Source organism: Atractosteus spatula, chromosome 11 (genome assembly GCF_055471065.1).
Source record: "Atractosteus spatula isolate fAtrSpa1 chromosome 11, fAtrSpa1.hap1, whole genome shotgun sequence".
NCBI classification, from domain to species: Eukaryota; Metazoa; Chordata; class Actinopteri; order Semionotiformes; family Lepisosteidae; genus Atractosteus; species Atractosteus spatula.
The window spans coordinates 40997312-41011029 of NC_142716.1; the positions used below are offsets into that span (position 1 = coordinate 40997312).

Sequence of the window (13718 nt, forward strand, 5' to 3'; positions counted from 1 at the left end):
TATTACAAAACCATGTTCTAAGAATTTTAAAAGTATTTACTCCTCTTTCAAAGCTTTAATTGCAATGTTTTTCAGTTTTCTTCATTCTATTCTCTTTTGTCTTGCATTTTCCCTTTGTAAGTTAGTTATTTCCCAGCAAGGTAGAGTAAAGCCACTGTGCCGGAAAGCACAGATGCATTTTTCAAAGTTTCTTTATTGGAGTGGATTATAAAGTATCCCCTTGAGGGGATAACCTACTTACTCAAATATCTTTATTGAAAAAAAAAAAACAAAGCAGCTCAAGAAAGCAAAACATATTGGCTTTTAATGAAAAAAATGAGGTTTTGGGGGGAAATTGTGTTAAATTGTGTTAAATCCTGTGCAAACAGTATACTGATCTGAAATAGTTTATGGAGAAAATATAAGTATGCTCACTTACTCCTTAGCACAGTATAAACATGCACCTCACAGGACCTAATGTCCACAGCCTATAATGACAAAAGTTCAGACTGTAAGCACAAAAACTAAGTATAAGACATCGAAGATAAAAGTGAATTATTTTATGTTTTAAGAACGTTTGAAGATAACTAATTATGTTTTTTTTAAATCTGATAGACACATAGACATATATTCCCAGAAAAATCCAATTTTAGGGGGTTGATAATTAGATTTAAGATCAAGTACTTCAATTATTATAAGTTGTATAAAAAGTGTTTAGATTGCACAATGGTTTATTATTTTCAGACTGATCTCTTTTCTTGGATCCAATTGCCAGTGTTACGGAGACTCAGATCACTGACTTTCAGCAGGTTTCAATGTCACCAGTGAAATCATGAGGAATTAAAGAACAGCAATGTTCACCCTCAATATATGTGATATTATATTAGTTTTTTAGCTTTATTCAAACTATCAATGAAAGATCAAATATTTTAGCTGCCATACTCCTCTGAAAATACAAGTTATCCCACTTAGGTATGTATGGTTTTGATGTAGTTAAGTATGCATTTAAAATCCTATGGGAGAAAAATGGTTTAATTGAAATTCCCTTTCAGTACACCTTACAGGGTGTGGATGCAATATATAAAACATACCAGTAAAAAAGAAAGCTCCTTCTAAAGCTAACAGAAACAGAATTCATCAGGTCAGAGGCCCAGAAAGCAAAGATAAACAATCCTACAACATTGCTATCCCTTCCATCCCTTTCAAACACTTAGCCAACTTAACATGTACATCTACCTACAAATACGTGAATGGACAAGAAGAGGGAATGGATCCTTTCAATTGTAACTATCTTCCATGCTCTTGTTCTAGAAAACATGTCACACTAAAAATATTCTCTATTGTATCTGTTTTATAAAGTGTTATACTTTTAGAACATAAAATGTAATCATTTATAGAATTTCCTTTAAATACATGCAAGCTGAGTCAAAACAATCAAATATATAATATGTTTTTTCAGCAAAATATTCCATAGGTTTTAATCCATAAACATTGCTAATCAATTTGTCTGATACAATGTGCAGCCCTGAGGATATGCTGCCCCCATGTGGTTTACAGTGCAACATTATATATTACTGTAAAAAGGCTTTTCACAATATTATTTATACCACAGTAATACCGAAAACATCTGGATGTTACCACTAGCGCTGTGCCCCAGGGCACAGGGGCAGACACTGTAGGTGTTACAGACCCAAGAGCTAGGGCATCACAGTCCAGAGGAAATGTCCGGCTCACCATACCTTGGGCATTAGACAGGCTGTGAACAGTTTACTTTTTCACTGTCACCTTAACACCTTAGTCTTCTGCATGAACCAGTTCCTAAGTGCTGAACACCTGAAATGTTTACATCTGTTCAGTAGATACTTGTTATATATTTTATACATAATATATGTTATATGTTTGTTCAGTAGATATTACCTGTTCTGGCAGGAAGAATCAAATAATTCTTCTTACTAAGTCTACTTTTAATGTATTTAGGGGTTTGGAGATTTTTCTGAGAAATAAATTAGATTAACTGAATTGCAAAAAGTTTCTGGAGTACAGTTAGCAAAAGGTATATTCTGCTTAACGAACGGCTCAGATTTCTTTGAATATACAACAGTTGCAATATATATAAGTACAGTATATTTGGATTTAAAAAGGGCCTTTGACAAGCTGCAGGAGATCTAGGTAATTCATGAACACAAATTAAAAGTTGGATAATGTGTATAAAACAGACGTCTGGTAAGAGAAGAGGTTGGGACTTAGGTAGCATGATTATAAGGATCTCTGTTAGAATCACTGCTCCACCAAAGTTTTTGGAATGGTCTTGATTTTGGTATAATTTTTGCTGTAAAAAAACACAATTCAAAAATAATAAATACTATTTGGTGCTGGTCTGACAGTGGTAAATTAAATTAATTGTGTTCAGTTCTAAAACATTACTTTGCAGGTTCCAAAACTTCACATTGTAAATATCCGGGTGGTACAGGAATTTAAGAAGCAACTCATGAAAAGGATTTACATATTTATGCAGTGATTTGTCTCTAATCTGTTTAGGGATTTGTGGGAAAGAGAATAAGTACACAGTATGAACATTTTGTGAAAAGTGTAGAACTGAAATTAAGGGAAGTATAAGGACGTACAGTATAAGTTCAAGTGGGTAGCTGCATCAGCATTGTAGACTGCAAAGAAATATAAAGAAATATGTTGTATCAGTAAGACCTTGTTTACAATATTGTGGTTATTTTTAGTCACCCCTTTTGGAAGAGAACATTACTTCCTACAAAGGATTATCCCGGTCTCAAAGAAATATCATGGACAGAATAAAGGATCTGATTTTCTTCTGTTTTAAAAACACAGGATTGTGATGGGATTTCACGCAAGTCTTCAAAACAGGAAAAAGTATTGATGTCAGCCCGCTGGATTACTTTGGGGTAAAAAATGACACAGATAAAGGTATAGGAGTCTAAATGAAAATGAGGTCCTTTTGGGACAGAAAATAGGAGTAACATCTTTAGTTTAAGTGTTATGGTTTTCTGAAGCATACTACCCATTGTTAAAGATGGGATCATTCAAAAACATAGTTTGATGCTTTAGAATATTAGGCTCCTCATAAACCAACAAGTATGGTGAGCTAAATAGTATCCTTATTCTATTTCACAACAAATAACAACACCCAATAATTAAGTGTATTGAAAATGTTCATTGAGTGTTTGGCCAACCTCTTAGCCAAAGGATGAGGAGGCTGGGACCCCCATGCCGAGTGAGGAGTGACCAAGGGGCAGCTGCACAAGAGGAGATGGGATTCAGGAGGGATGCATGAGATTATGTGATGTGAAGGAGAAAAGTGGCTCATCTGTAGTAGTTTTTTTTTTACTTGAGGAAATTACAACAGTAAGGATTACAATTTAGTTCAGATGAGGCCTATTATTTTGTTCTATACTACAAAGCCAGTGTGTATGAAATTGTTTCTTTATATGCAGCAATTGACATTGCTTGGATTTTATTATATTGCTGTATCATATTTATGCCAGTAGATGTCTGTATACACAAGCAATACATACGCAGTATAAAAGATCTATCCTTAAAAAAATAGTAGTTATTTAATAATTATTATCAGTTCATTGGCTCATTGGCACATGATTTTGTCCATGCTGAATAGCTCTGCTGTTTCCTTCGACATCAGTGCAATGAAATTCGTTTGCATCTGGGCACTGTAAACAGCTGTGCCTCACCTATGGAGTTTTAAACAAAAGGTCAGGAGGAAGTCAAACCCTGATTTCACGCAGTCACGCTTACTCACGTAGAAATATCACACTTCTTGCTTACTTGCTTTTTTGTTTCGTTTTCAAATCCCTCCCTCCACCCCATCTTCACTTTTCCAGCAGCTCCCAGACTCACTTCTTCATTAAAGGACGCATTCCAATACCCCTCTTCTCCGCTTTAATTAAGATTTCACCAAACTGTTTTAGTTCATATTAGTTCTCTAACCCTTGAAACAGCTTTGAAGAATGAATGCTGCGAGGTGTATCAGTTAACCATACCATGTGAATCTGTTTGTCCACCCATAGGATTTTAATAGCTGGATGTGACTAAGCAGTATGTTTCTGAAATGTGAGACACCATGTGTTATTTGCTTTTGTCACCTTTGCAGGGGTGACCTTTCCTGTTTACTTTCTCATTTTCTAAGCTGTCACCCTAGCTTTTGCGAAATAATCTTGCCTTTGTCACACTGGTTTTGTGTAACTATCACATCCACACCCGTCTGTTTTAAATTGCATTTCAGTATGCCCCATAAACACTTTCAATAGCCAAAGGCCATCCATATTTTCAGTACTCCTTGTGCACTTATACAGTATGTGATGTCTTCCCTACCATCAGAGCTTGCCTGATTCTCTCCTAACAATTTTGCTGATTTGCAAACTTAAGCAAAATGACCCTTTTTCTTTCAGCTGTCTCACTGTGTTTGTTTTATTGATCACTGCTATGAAGTCTTCCCTATATTTCACAGCTGGACTTGCTCATCACATTATTTTTAATAAGTCATGGCTGTGTGCCTAAAAAACAAGTGCATGAATTTTTTTATTGCATCTTGCACACTACATACAAAAGGGATATTTTAGTTGTAAAATTGAACAAATTGAATTTGATTCCATTTGACACTCAATAAAATAGCATTAACCTTTAATAAACAAAAAATGTAGACAGGTGATTAATTTTTCAATTCAAAGACACAGCTATATGGTTGTTTTTTAACTGTACTAAATAATAAAAACAGTCTGAAGTTTGAATGGCATTAGTTATGTAATTATGTGCTTTTTATAATGTTAATATTTTATGTTACACAAGGTTTATAATTGCCTTAGGCAGCAATTTTAAACGTATTGCATTTTGTATGGGACAAAATACTTTAGCACCTCTTATGCCATAAAATGTCCTGAAGGGGATTCTACAATTTTTTACATTTTTTCCAGGGAATGGCAATTAAATTAATATACTTTCCTGTACCTTTCACACACCAGATGGTGTCAGTAATAACCAAAATCTTCAAACCTACAGACTCTTACCATAATACGACCTGTAATGTCTTTCAAACGACCAGTTGTACCAATCTGCTGAATTGTTGATTAGTGTTACATTATGGGAGGTTTTCTTTTCCATATTGTGTGAAGAGATGGTGATGGGAGGGGGTGCTGATGAACAAAATTGTTCTATGTGAAAATCAAAGTAATGTAAAATAGAAGTTATTTTATAACCTATTGAAATTGAGGTTTTTCATTTTCTTCACTGCAATTTCTAATAAGTGTCATTACATAATGGTAGTTTAATGTTGTACACTTCTTTTCTTCATCATAATGGTTAAGGGGGAATGGTGGTGCAATTTTACTGCATTACTGCTACTGTCCATGAGAAAACATTCACAGAGGTTTTTGATCTATTTAGTAGTTTAATAAAATCTGACAAATCAAAGAAAATAAGGCTTTCAATATTCTTTAACATTACTTTTCTAGCCTTGTTTTCTATCTACTGACACTGGTTTTATCATAAAGAAACAAGAGCCAATCCTGAGCTGCTTGAATGACTAACAATAAGACAGTTTCGCTACTCCTACACTGGGTTTCTGCCAAATATTGGAACATCTAATTTGTCTTGTATCAATTCAATTGGTTGTCTGGAAAAAGGTATAACAAAAAGAATGCAAAATTGTTTGCAAAGAAATTGAAATTTCCTATTGAATTTAATCGAGCGATTTTGTTTGATTTTGTTTACAACTATATAACGTTATTGAAACATAATACAGGAGCTGTTCATGCAATCCATCCATCTATTTTCTAATGCTTCTTGCAATGCAGGGTCATGGGGATGCTGGAGTCTATCCCTGAAATAAACAGGCACATGGCAGGATACACCCTGGATGGGACACCAGTCCATCGCAAGGCACACACATACACAAACTTGCACACACCCACTCCAGAGCCCAATTTCCTAGAAGCCAATTAACCTACCAGCATTTTTTTTGGACTATGAGAGGAAACTGAAGCATTCAGAGGAAACCCATGAAAACACAGGAAGAACATATACTGTAAACTCCAAATGAATCCAGGTCCCAGCATTGCAAGGTACCAATGTTAACCACTGTTCGTAAAATCATTAGTAACAATCCTTAAATCAAGTTTGAAGTCATTTGCTACCATATTGCAATATCTAAACATTGTTCATTGTTTTTTTCTGTTGATTAAAAAATATAGCAATAATGGGTATATAGAGAAAGTTATTCTAAACTGCACAAATATTATCTGTCAAGGAAGTCAAAAGTTCTGAACATGTTATGTAATTTGAGATGAAACAATATAGCTTGTGAAATAGATAAAATGTGTTTTATTATCAATTTAGTTGGCACTGCTTTCTCTGAAAGATAAAAGTGTATGGATCTTACTTGGAACATCATTTAGAGTTTTGATACAGTATATCCTAATGACCAAGCAAATTGCTATGTGTTCAGTGTAAAATACATATACATTCCAGTTTCAATGGTCAAGAAACAATGTCAAGGTAAAACAGCTTTTCATAGCTGATCACTTCAACTTTGTATATGCAAAGCGGGGTTATAATTCTGGTGGTTCTGTTATCAATCATTGTGAAACCTCCAAAGCTAATATTTTCATCCCCCTAATTTACAGCAGCTTGCTTGCTCTTAAAAACACTTGGGTGCTTAAATACTCACAGGAAACTTACACACACATAAGCGTTTTTTAATGTAAACCTGAAATTTGTTTCTTGTACTGAATATAGAGTACATACAGTATTTTTTCATACATATGTGGTATGTTAATGTATGTGTGTTCAGACTGCCTTATATAGTAGATTTTATTATTGTTTTCTGTATTTACTGTGACTGCTATATATTGTTCTTTTTACTGTATAACCTTTTGTATTTTGCCGGTCCATACCTTGTGCTACTGTGTGACTTTTCAATTATGAAAATTACACTTTATTACCTCTTGAATATGAATAACCTTCAATAAAGATGGATATTGACAGGTAAATTGCATGCATGTAATAATCAGGAGAGTTAAATAACAAATTACACAGCTCACTTTGCAGTCTTTGGAGAAACTGAATAAAATCCTTTAAATTTGTAGATTTTATGTGCTTTTATCATTTACATTGCTTTGCCATGGCTTCATATGACTTACTGCTTTTTCCTATGCTTTACCAAGCTTTAACTCTGCTTTTACCATCACACCAGGACTAAAGGGTTCACCTTCAGATGTGATAAGTAGTCCTTAACAGGTGGGAGAGTTTACAGTAACCAGTGAAAGTGTTCAGGGACTGAGGGGCACTCAAGCTGCATCTTTCAAGATGGTCATATAATCTGCAGCACAACAACCAAATGGAGGTGGGAGGAGGAGACACGGACTGAAGAGGGGTGTTATTGCTATTGACAAATGACTTGAGAAGCCCATTTGAGTTTGCAAATGCTTGACACTGACTTGATCATTAGCTGAAGAGGCAAGAGGCTTTAGGGAGGAAGTGTGCAAAATAGCAGGGGCACTGTTATTCTACAGACCATGAAATGTGATTGTTTCCCTAAGGCAACACATGGGATTCTCTCAAGGCAGAGCAAGGAAGTTATTATCTGACAGATGAAGGAATAACTGCAACAGTTCTGGAAAACAAGCACAGGAAGTTTCAACAAAACAATACATGTAAGTGTCAGATATTATATAATCCAGTTATAGGATCAAATGAATTCATGAAGTATAGAATTATTTAAATCAGGAATGACTGTAGAAAACTAATGTTATTGTTCTTACAATTCATTTGTTAATCTATGTCACATATCCTGGTACCATTTGTTAAAAAACTTTTTAATTGTGGTATGGATACTTTAATCTATTTGTTGGAAATATGTAAATGCCTCAAAACTGAAAACAGTCAAATTCGGCGATAATGTCTTAAATAATTTTTTGAATGTTCAAAGGTGATCCTGGTCTCCAGAGTTACAAAGGCTTTATCAATAACATATAGTCTTCTTGCATACTCTCTTTTGTTAAGTAATATCATCCTTCACAAGGCGTGGTCTTAAAACCTAAATTCTAGAACTGCTGATCACAGATTTAGTTTCCTTTTTCTCCTGCTTAAAGCTCCTGCATAACATTAGAAAAAATGTCAGGCCCATGTTGTGTACACCCTACAAAGGATTAATATCAGAAACAAAACAACAGTTTTTATTCTGTTCTGCTAGATTTCTAGCAACCAATGCTTCTAAGATACAGTAGTAGTGTGAGTTGATATACAATCCAAACCCTCATTTAAAAGACAGTAGATTTTGTTTCAATTAACATATTTAGTGATTTAAAGATTGCTTCTTTCAAAATATTTTGATATTTCTTCTTTCTATTATGCAAAACATAAAGACTTTTCCAGTTTCAAATATTCTGCATGTTTTATATAGAAATTAAATTATAAATACTTAAATACTTAAAATAATGGCTCTAAGTTGAAGGACACAAAAATAAAGGATGTTTTCTCAATTTTCTGTATTTCACTTGATGCAGCAATAAAACAACAGGACTAATTTTTTTCAGGATTATATTGTTGGAATGGAGGTTATTTTTATGGGCTTCGTTACAATACACAGGTATGAGTGGATGGATTAACTTAATGAATTGAGTCAAAGTCCTTCATACACCCAGAAAAATAAATAAACAAATCTAGACAATAACTGCATGAGACAGGAATGTGGAATGTAAGAAGCATATGGGTTCTTATTGTTCATTTATACTATATTTCCTTTAAACTTTCGATTTTTATGCTAAAACTCTTTATAAAGATGTTTGTATATAATGATTATTTTGTCTAAATGTTTAAGTTAAGCACAAAAAACTAAGCAAGAACTATAATTTCTATTGTAAACAGTATCCATGCATATGGTGGAGCTCTAAAATATTTTACTACTACAAAAAGAAATAAACATACCCTAATAAATGTCACTTGAGAAAGGTTTAAGACATAGAGCCTGTTCCTTCTAAGTATTTAGCAGTTACAGGTCACCAATAATATAAGAGTGCATTTATATGTTCATGGAAAAATGTACTTTTTGTTCCTGCCACAAAATAAGTTATTTTTTCTAGGAAAAAAAACGTTTTAATTGGCCTCCCCAGCCAGGTCTGTACGAAGACCTCAGGCTTTTATCTTTGTACCACAAAGGCAAATCAATGAATTCCCAAAACAGATAGTAAGTCACTCTGGGCAAGGTCTGGACTGTGAAGATCAGCTCCTCTAATAAGTGCAACTGCTTACACCTGAGTGGGAGGTGTATAGATCCTCTATGTCATTAAGCACAGCACAATGCCTTTGGACCAGCTTTCATTAGTCAACATTTTCCTTCTCTCCTGCATCACTGCTTGTCTCTTTGTTATCTGATATGAATAATAATAGTCTGTGCAGCATATAGTCAATCAGTTCCTGAAAATATTGCATGATCTTTCCTTATAAAACATAACTGAAATGTGCAATCATTCAGAGAAAATGTCTACATCACATCTACATCTTTAAGATTAAATTCATTATTAAATCTTTCAGTATTAGCTATAAAGAACCATTTGCACTAAATGTAGAGTGCTGTAGAGAAATATTTTAATATTTCATGGGCTGTTCAAATATTTATTCTTTCCCACCACTATTACTGTACGTCTGTTTGATATCTCTGGTGTGACCTGTGTAAAAAGGGTTATCTTTTTCTAAAATGTGCTTTTATATTTTATTCAGAAGCACTTTGGCTAATGCCAGCTGTCAGAGCTTGTGGCCAGTGAATATACAGTAATGTATATACAAACAAAATGATTTCACAATTATAATTTGAAAAATCTGAAAAACCTCCTAGAACAATTTAATCTATTTAATAGATAACAATACACAATGACTATCAATGTCACTGACTATCAGTGATCAATTATACCTTCTAATTTGATCTGTCGTAGCATCTGTTGTTTATTATTGTAAACTAACAACTTGGCCAAGCCAGGACATGAATCAGCCTTATCATGGAAGAAAGCCTCCTCTTACACATCACCATGTTCAACTGCAGAATCTTGTTAATCTGGCTGACTGCTGTATTGTTGTTGCAGGAGAATTATCTGCATTGTGAAAAGGGAAGCCGGGCTATGGAGATGAGCACAGAAAATGTTGCCTTGGGGCAGAGGTCCCGTTCAGAATCTAATGATTTGCTGACCTTCCAGACAGAGAGCACAATATTCAGCCTGTCAAGAAGTGAATCCCTCTGGACCAATGAGTCCCGCAGTGCCTGGGAAACCTATCAAAAACCCATCATCGTTATGTCCGCAGGCGGGGCCATTTTATTATCTGGAATTATCCTGAGTTCAATGTATTTTGCAGACAAATACAGAAATGCCACAGAATTCCTCGGACCAGCTTTCCTGTCCATTGGGCTTATGATTCTGGTTTTTGGACTGGTATGGGTTCCCATTATTAGGGAGAAGAGAAAACAATCATCAGTAAAAAGGCTTTTCAGTTATTATAAACCTCCATTCTTCCACTTATGAGATGTCTGTTATGCTTACCTTGCATTTGGGAGTGGAAGGTAATGTTCCATAGATATTCGAATGGAGATTTCTCAAACCTGGGAAGAAGGATTAGGAAATCTCTTGAAAGCTGAGTTCATGAAATAAGAAGCTACAGACAACAAACCCATTCCATTCCAAGAGCTACAAAAAAGTGTTATACTTACAATATTTAGGACCTAAAATAGTTATTAATCCATTACCTTTGAAACTAACCCTCCACCTTCCCACAACATAGAAAGCTGAAAATGGCAACTGCATAAATAAGAACCATACTGATGAGCTTGTCTTTTAAAATACTACAGTATTCTTTAAAGAAACCATTGCAGTCTCAAGTACTGGTACTTTTCTGGAGGACAAATCTACTGCAAATGGTGGTGTGTTAATCCAGAATTTCAAAGCTGCAATTGCAGTGTTCAAAAGACTTGTGCACAGATTGAAATGTCAGTATGTAGTACATTCACAGGAAGAACACATCTACAGTATGAAGATCAATATTTTATCCTGTGTTGCTAAAAAATATCAAGATGTACTGTAAGCACTTGGTTGACAGAACAAAGGATTAAATGAAATGTTACTGACAATGGCTTCCCAAGGACATGATGTTGTGTGCTCAGCATTTACTTGTTATCCAAATGTTGCATCTCCACCTTGATTACTTTTTCCTTATCACAGAAGGTGAAACCAACGTTTGATATCAATGGCATTTTTAAAATCATTAATTAAAAACAGTACACTGCTGCTCAACTTTCTCTGTGCTGCTTAAGATTCTTTCTTAATGTCACAAATCAGTGACATCGTAAATTAGGACAGAAAACGTAAAAAAAATAATTTTGTTTCTAAGATGAAACTGGGCAGAAATACTAAGGATGTACAGTAAGATGGAAGTAACTGCACAAGATTGTTTTTGTACCTTTATCTCACGTTATTGTTATTGAGTGTCTCTGTGTATTACCCTAAATCCACATGGTTGGACAGGAAACTTTAAGTTTATTTTTCAAGACATTATATTAGTTCAAAAGGTATTGCCTCGTTGGAAGTACACAAATATCTGAAGTTTAAATTCTTAATTTGTAAATTAAAATCTGTAGGTTTAATGTATTAAACCTCTATTTGACAAGGTATTTTGTATGTTTTCTACTTAACGATGATTCAGCAGATTGTGTTTTTTCATTGAAATACATCAGTCTATTGTTATCTAATCTTTCCATGAGTGTAATATACTTCCTGTTCCTGAATTATAACTGTACTGCTCTGTGAAAAGTAGAGTTATAGAAGTATGCCTATTGTTACCGGCCTAATTCTCAAGTTTCAACCAACTGAATCAAATCAGGCTCCTGCAGAAATAGCTCATGGATTGCTTTTAATTCAGTTTGTGCTGGACTCCAGTTGATATGAGAAGGAGAATCACAACAAAAAAAACTTTCATGTCCTCTGAGCACATTTCTGTAATCCTTCTTTTGTGAAGGATTAGTTATTCCCCTACCCTCACATATCAGCCTATTAATAAAGTGCAAAATGTCCAAATGCTCCATTCAAATATTTTGCTGTTACATTATCTAGGAATAAAGCATGGAGTATTATAAAGAACTGAGAAAAACCACAGCAGTTGTACTATCCATACTTTTCAGAAAACTGTTACTCTAATCACTTGTCACTACAATGAGTCAGTGTGTGTCTAAAGAACAAGGAAAGTTTCATTCAATGCTTTCACACCTGAAACCAAGCTCACACCTGAAGAAGGCTCAACAGCTGAAATATTCTCTTTTTTAGTTTGGAATAAAACCTTTACTTGTTCATTTGCAGCCAACTCAAACTGGCACAGCTCTCCAGTTGAAAGTATGTATAATATTATCCACATTCTATCTGGAATTACAAATGGACATTATCTGAATTGTTTGGTCATGTACCATAACACCAATGAAGATTTATAATGATGAATATTTTTGAATGATTTTTTGATCAATGTGACATAGTGTAGAATTTTATATTACAGTGTGGGGATTAGTTGATTTTCCAGAAAATTCTAAGATGTGCTCCAGAAGAAAAATATCACTATGAGTTCTATCATGGGTGTTTTGGGACAATACTGTAGGACAGATGTAATTCCTAGCAATGTAGAAATAGAAACTACAAAACCTGTACTGGAAATCTCCGTTTGACCTTCTAAATGGTCCTTTGATTCTTAATGTTTACGTTTTACAGTGACAGATTACATTCCAAATGGGCATGAATCAACGCGAACCAAATGGGCATGAATCAACATACAAATCAACTTTGTAAGCATTTACAAAGGACTAAAATTAAAACATCAGGCTTGTGGAACTTGTTTCTACCATTGGTAGAGAAGGTGAAATTAAAAAATAGATTACCTTGTTCATTCCATGTTTTTCTAAATTGGTGTTTACAAACCTGTGCTGAGAGCTTTTATTCAATATAATCATCATGAAAATTAATAGACATTTCTAACTTTTATTTTTGCAGTTCCACACAACTCCTACCTTGTTTGTCTGTTTCATACATGAAATCATTTGGGGTGATTCTTTTAACATGGCATTTACAATTACTTGGTAATTCTAACAACATACGGTATGTGTCAAAATGTGATGCAAATAAACACATTGTATAAAAGATGGAGAGCAACCATTGATTGTTATGGTCAATTTATTTAAATGAGAAATAACTAGATTAGATATGTTTTGTGAAGGAAATTATAATATGAAGCTGCAGTGTCCTAGGACATCAAATTGAATCAAATTGCATCCTGTCGTTTTTGTCTTCTTCACAACATTTGTGACTCTGCAATGGGAAAGGATTTCTCTGATGAAAGAAAACTGAGTTGGTTTTCACCAGGTGCTCCAGTTTTCTACCATGTCCCAATAACATACAAGTTAAATTGGACTGACAACTCTAAATTGTCCACCACCATGTTAATTCCCAATATGACCAATACTTGCTATGGGACTGAAGAGAAATCAAGCCATTGGAGCTCGATAGGCTGAATGAACCTTCATTTGTGGCCTGGACAGCAAGGGAGCATGGCAGTGAACACTGCTGCTTCACAGTTCTGGGGTTGGGGCCTCCGCAGTCTCTGTGTGAAAATAGAAAGTTCTCTCCATGTTTGAGTAGCACTAGGCTCTTCACTTGCGCTCTGGGTTTCTCACTAACTAA

General features: G+C 34.5%; 1 protein-coding gene across 1 annotated transcript; it reads left to right on the forward strand.

Moving 5' to 3' along the window:
* Positions 1 to 10130: 10130 nt before the first annotated feature.
* On the forward strand, positions 10131 to 10529 carry pirt (phosphoinositide interacting regulator of transient receptor potential channels). The gene has a single exon (XM_088926602.1). The coding sequence runs from the start codon at positions 10131 to 10133 to the stop codon at positions 10527 to 10529; it is 399 nt and encodes a 132-aa protein (XP_088782728.1).
* Positions 10530 to 13718: the final 3189 nt, after the last annotated feature.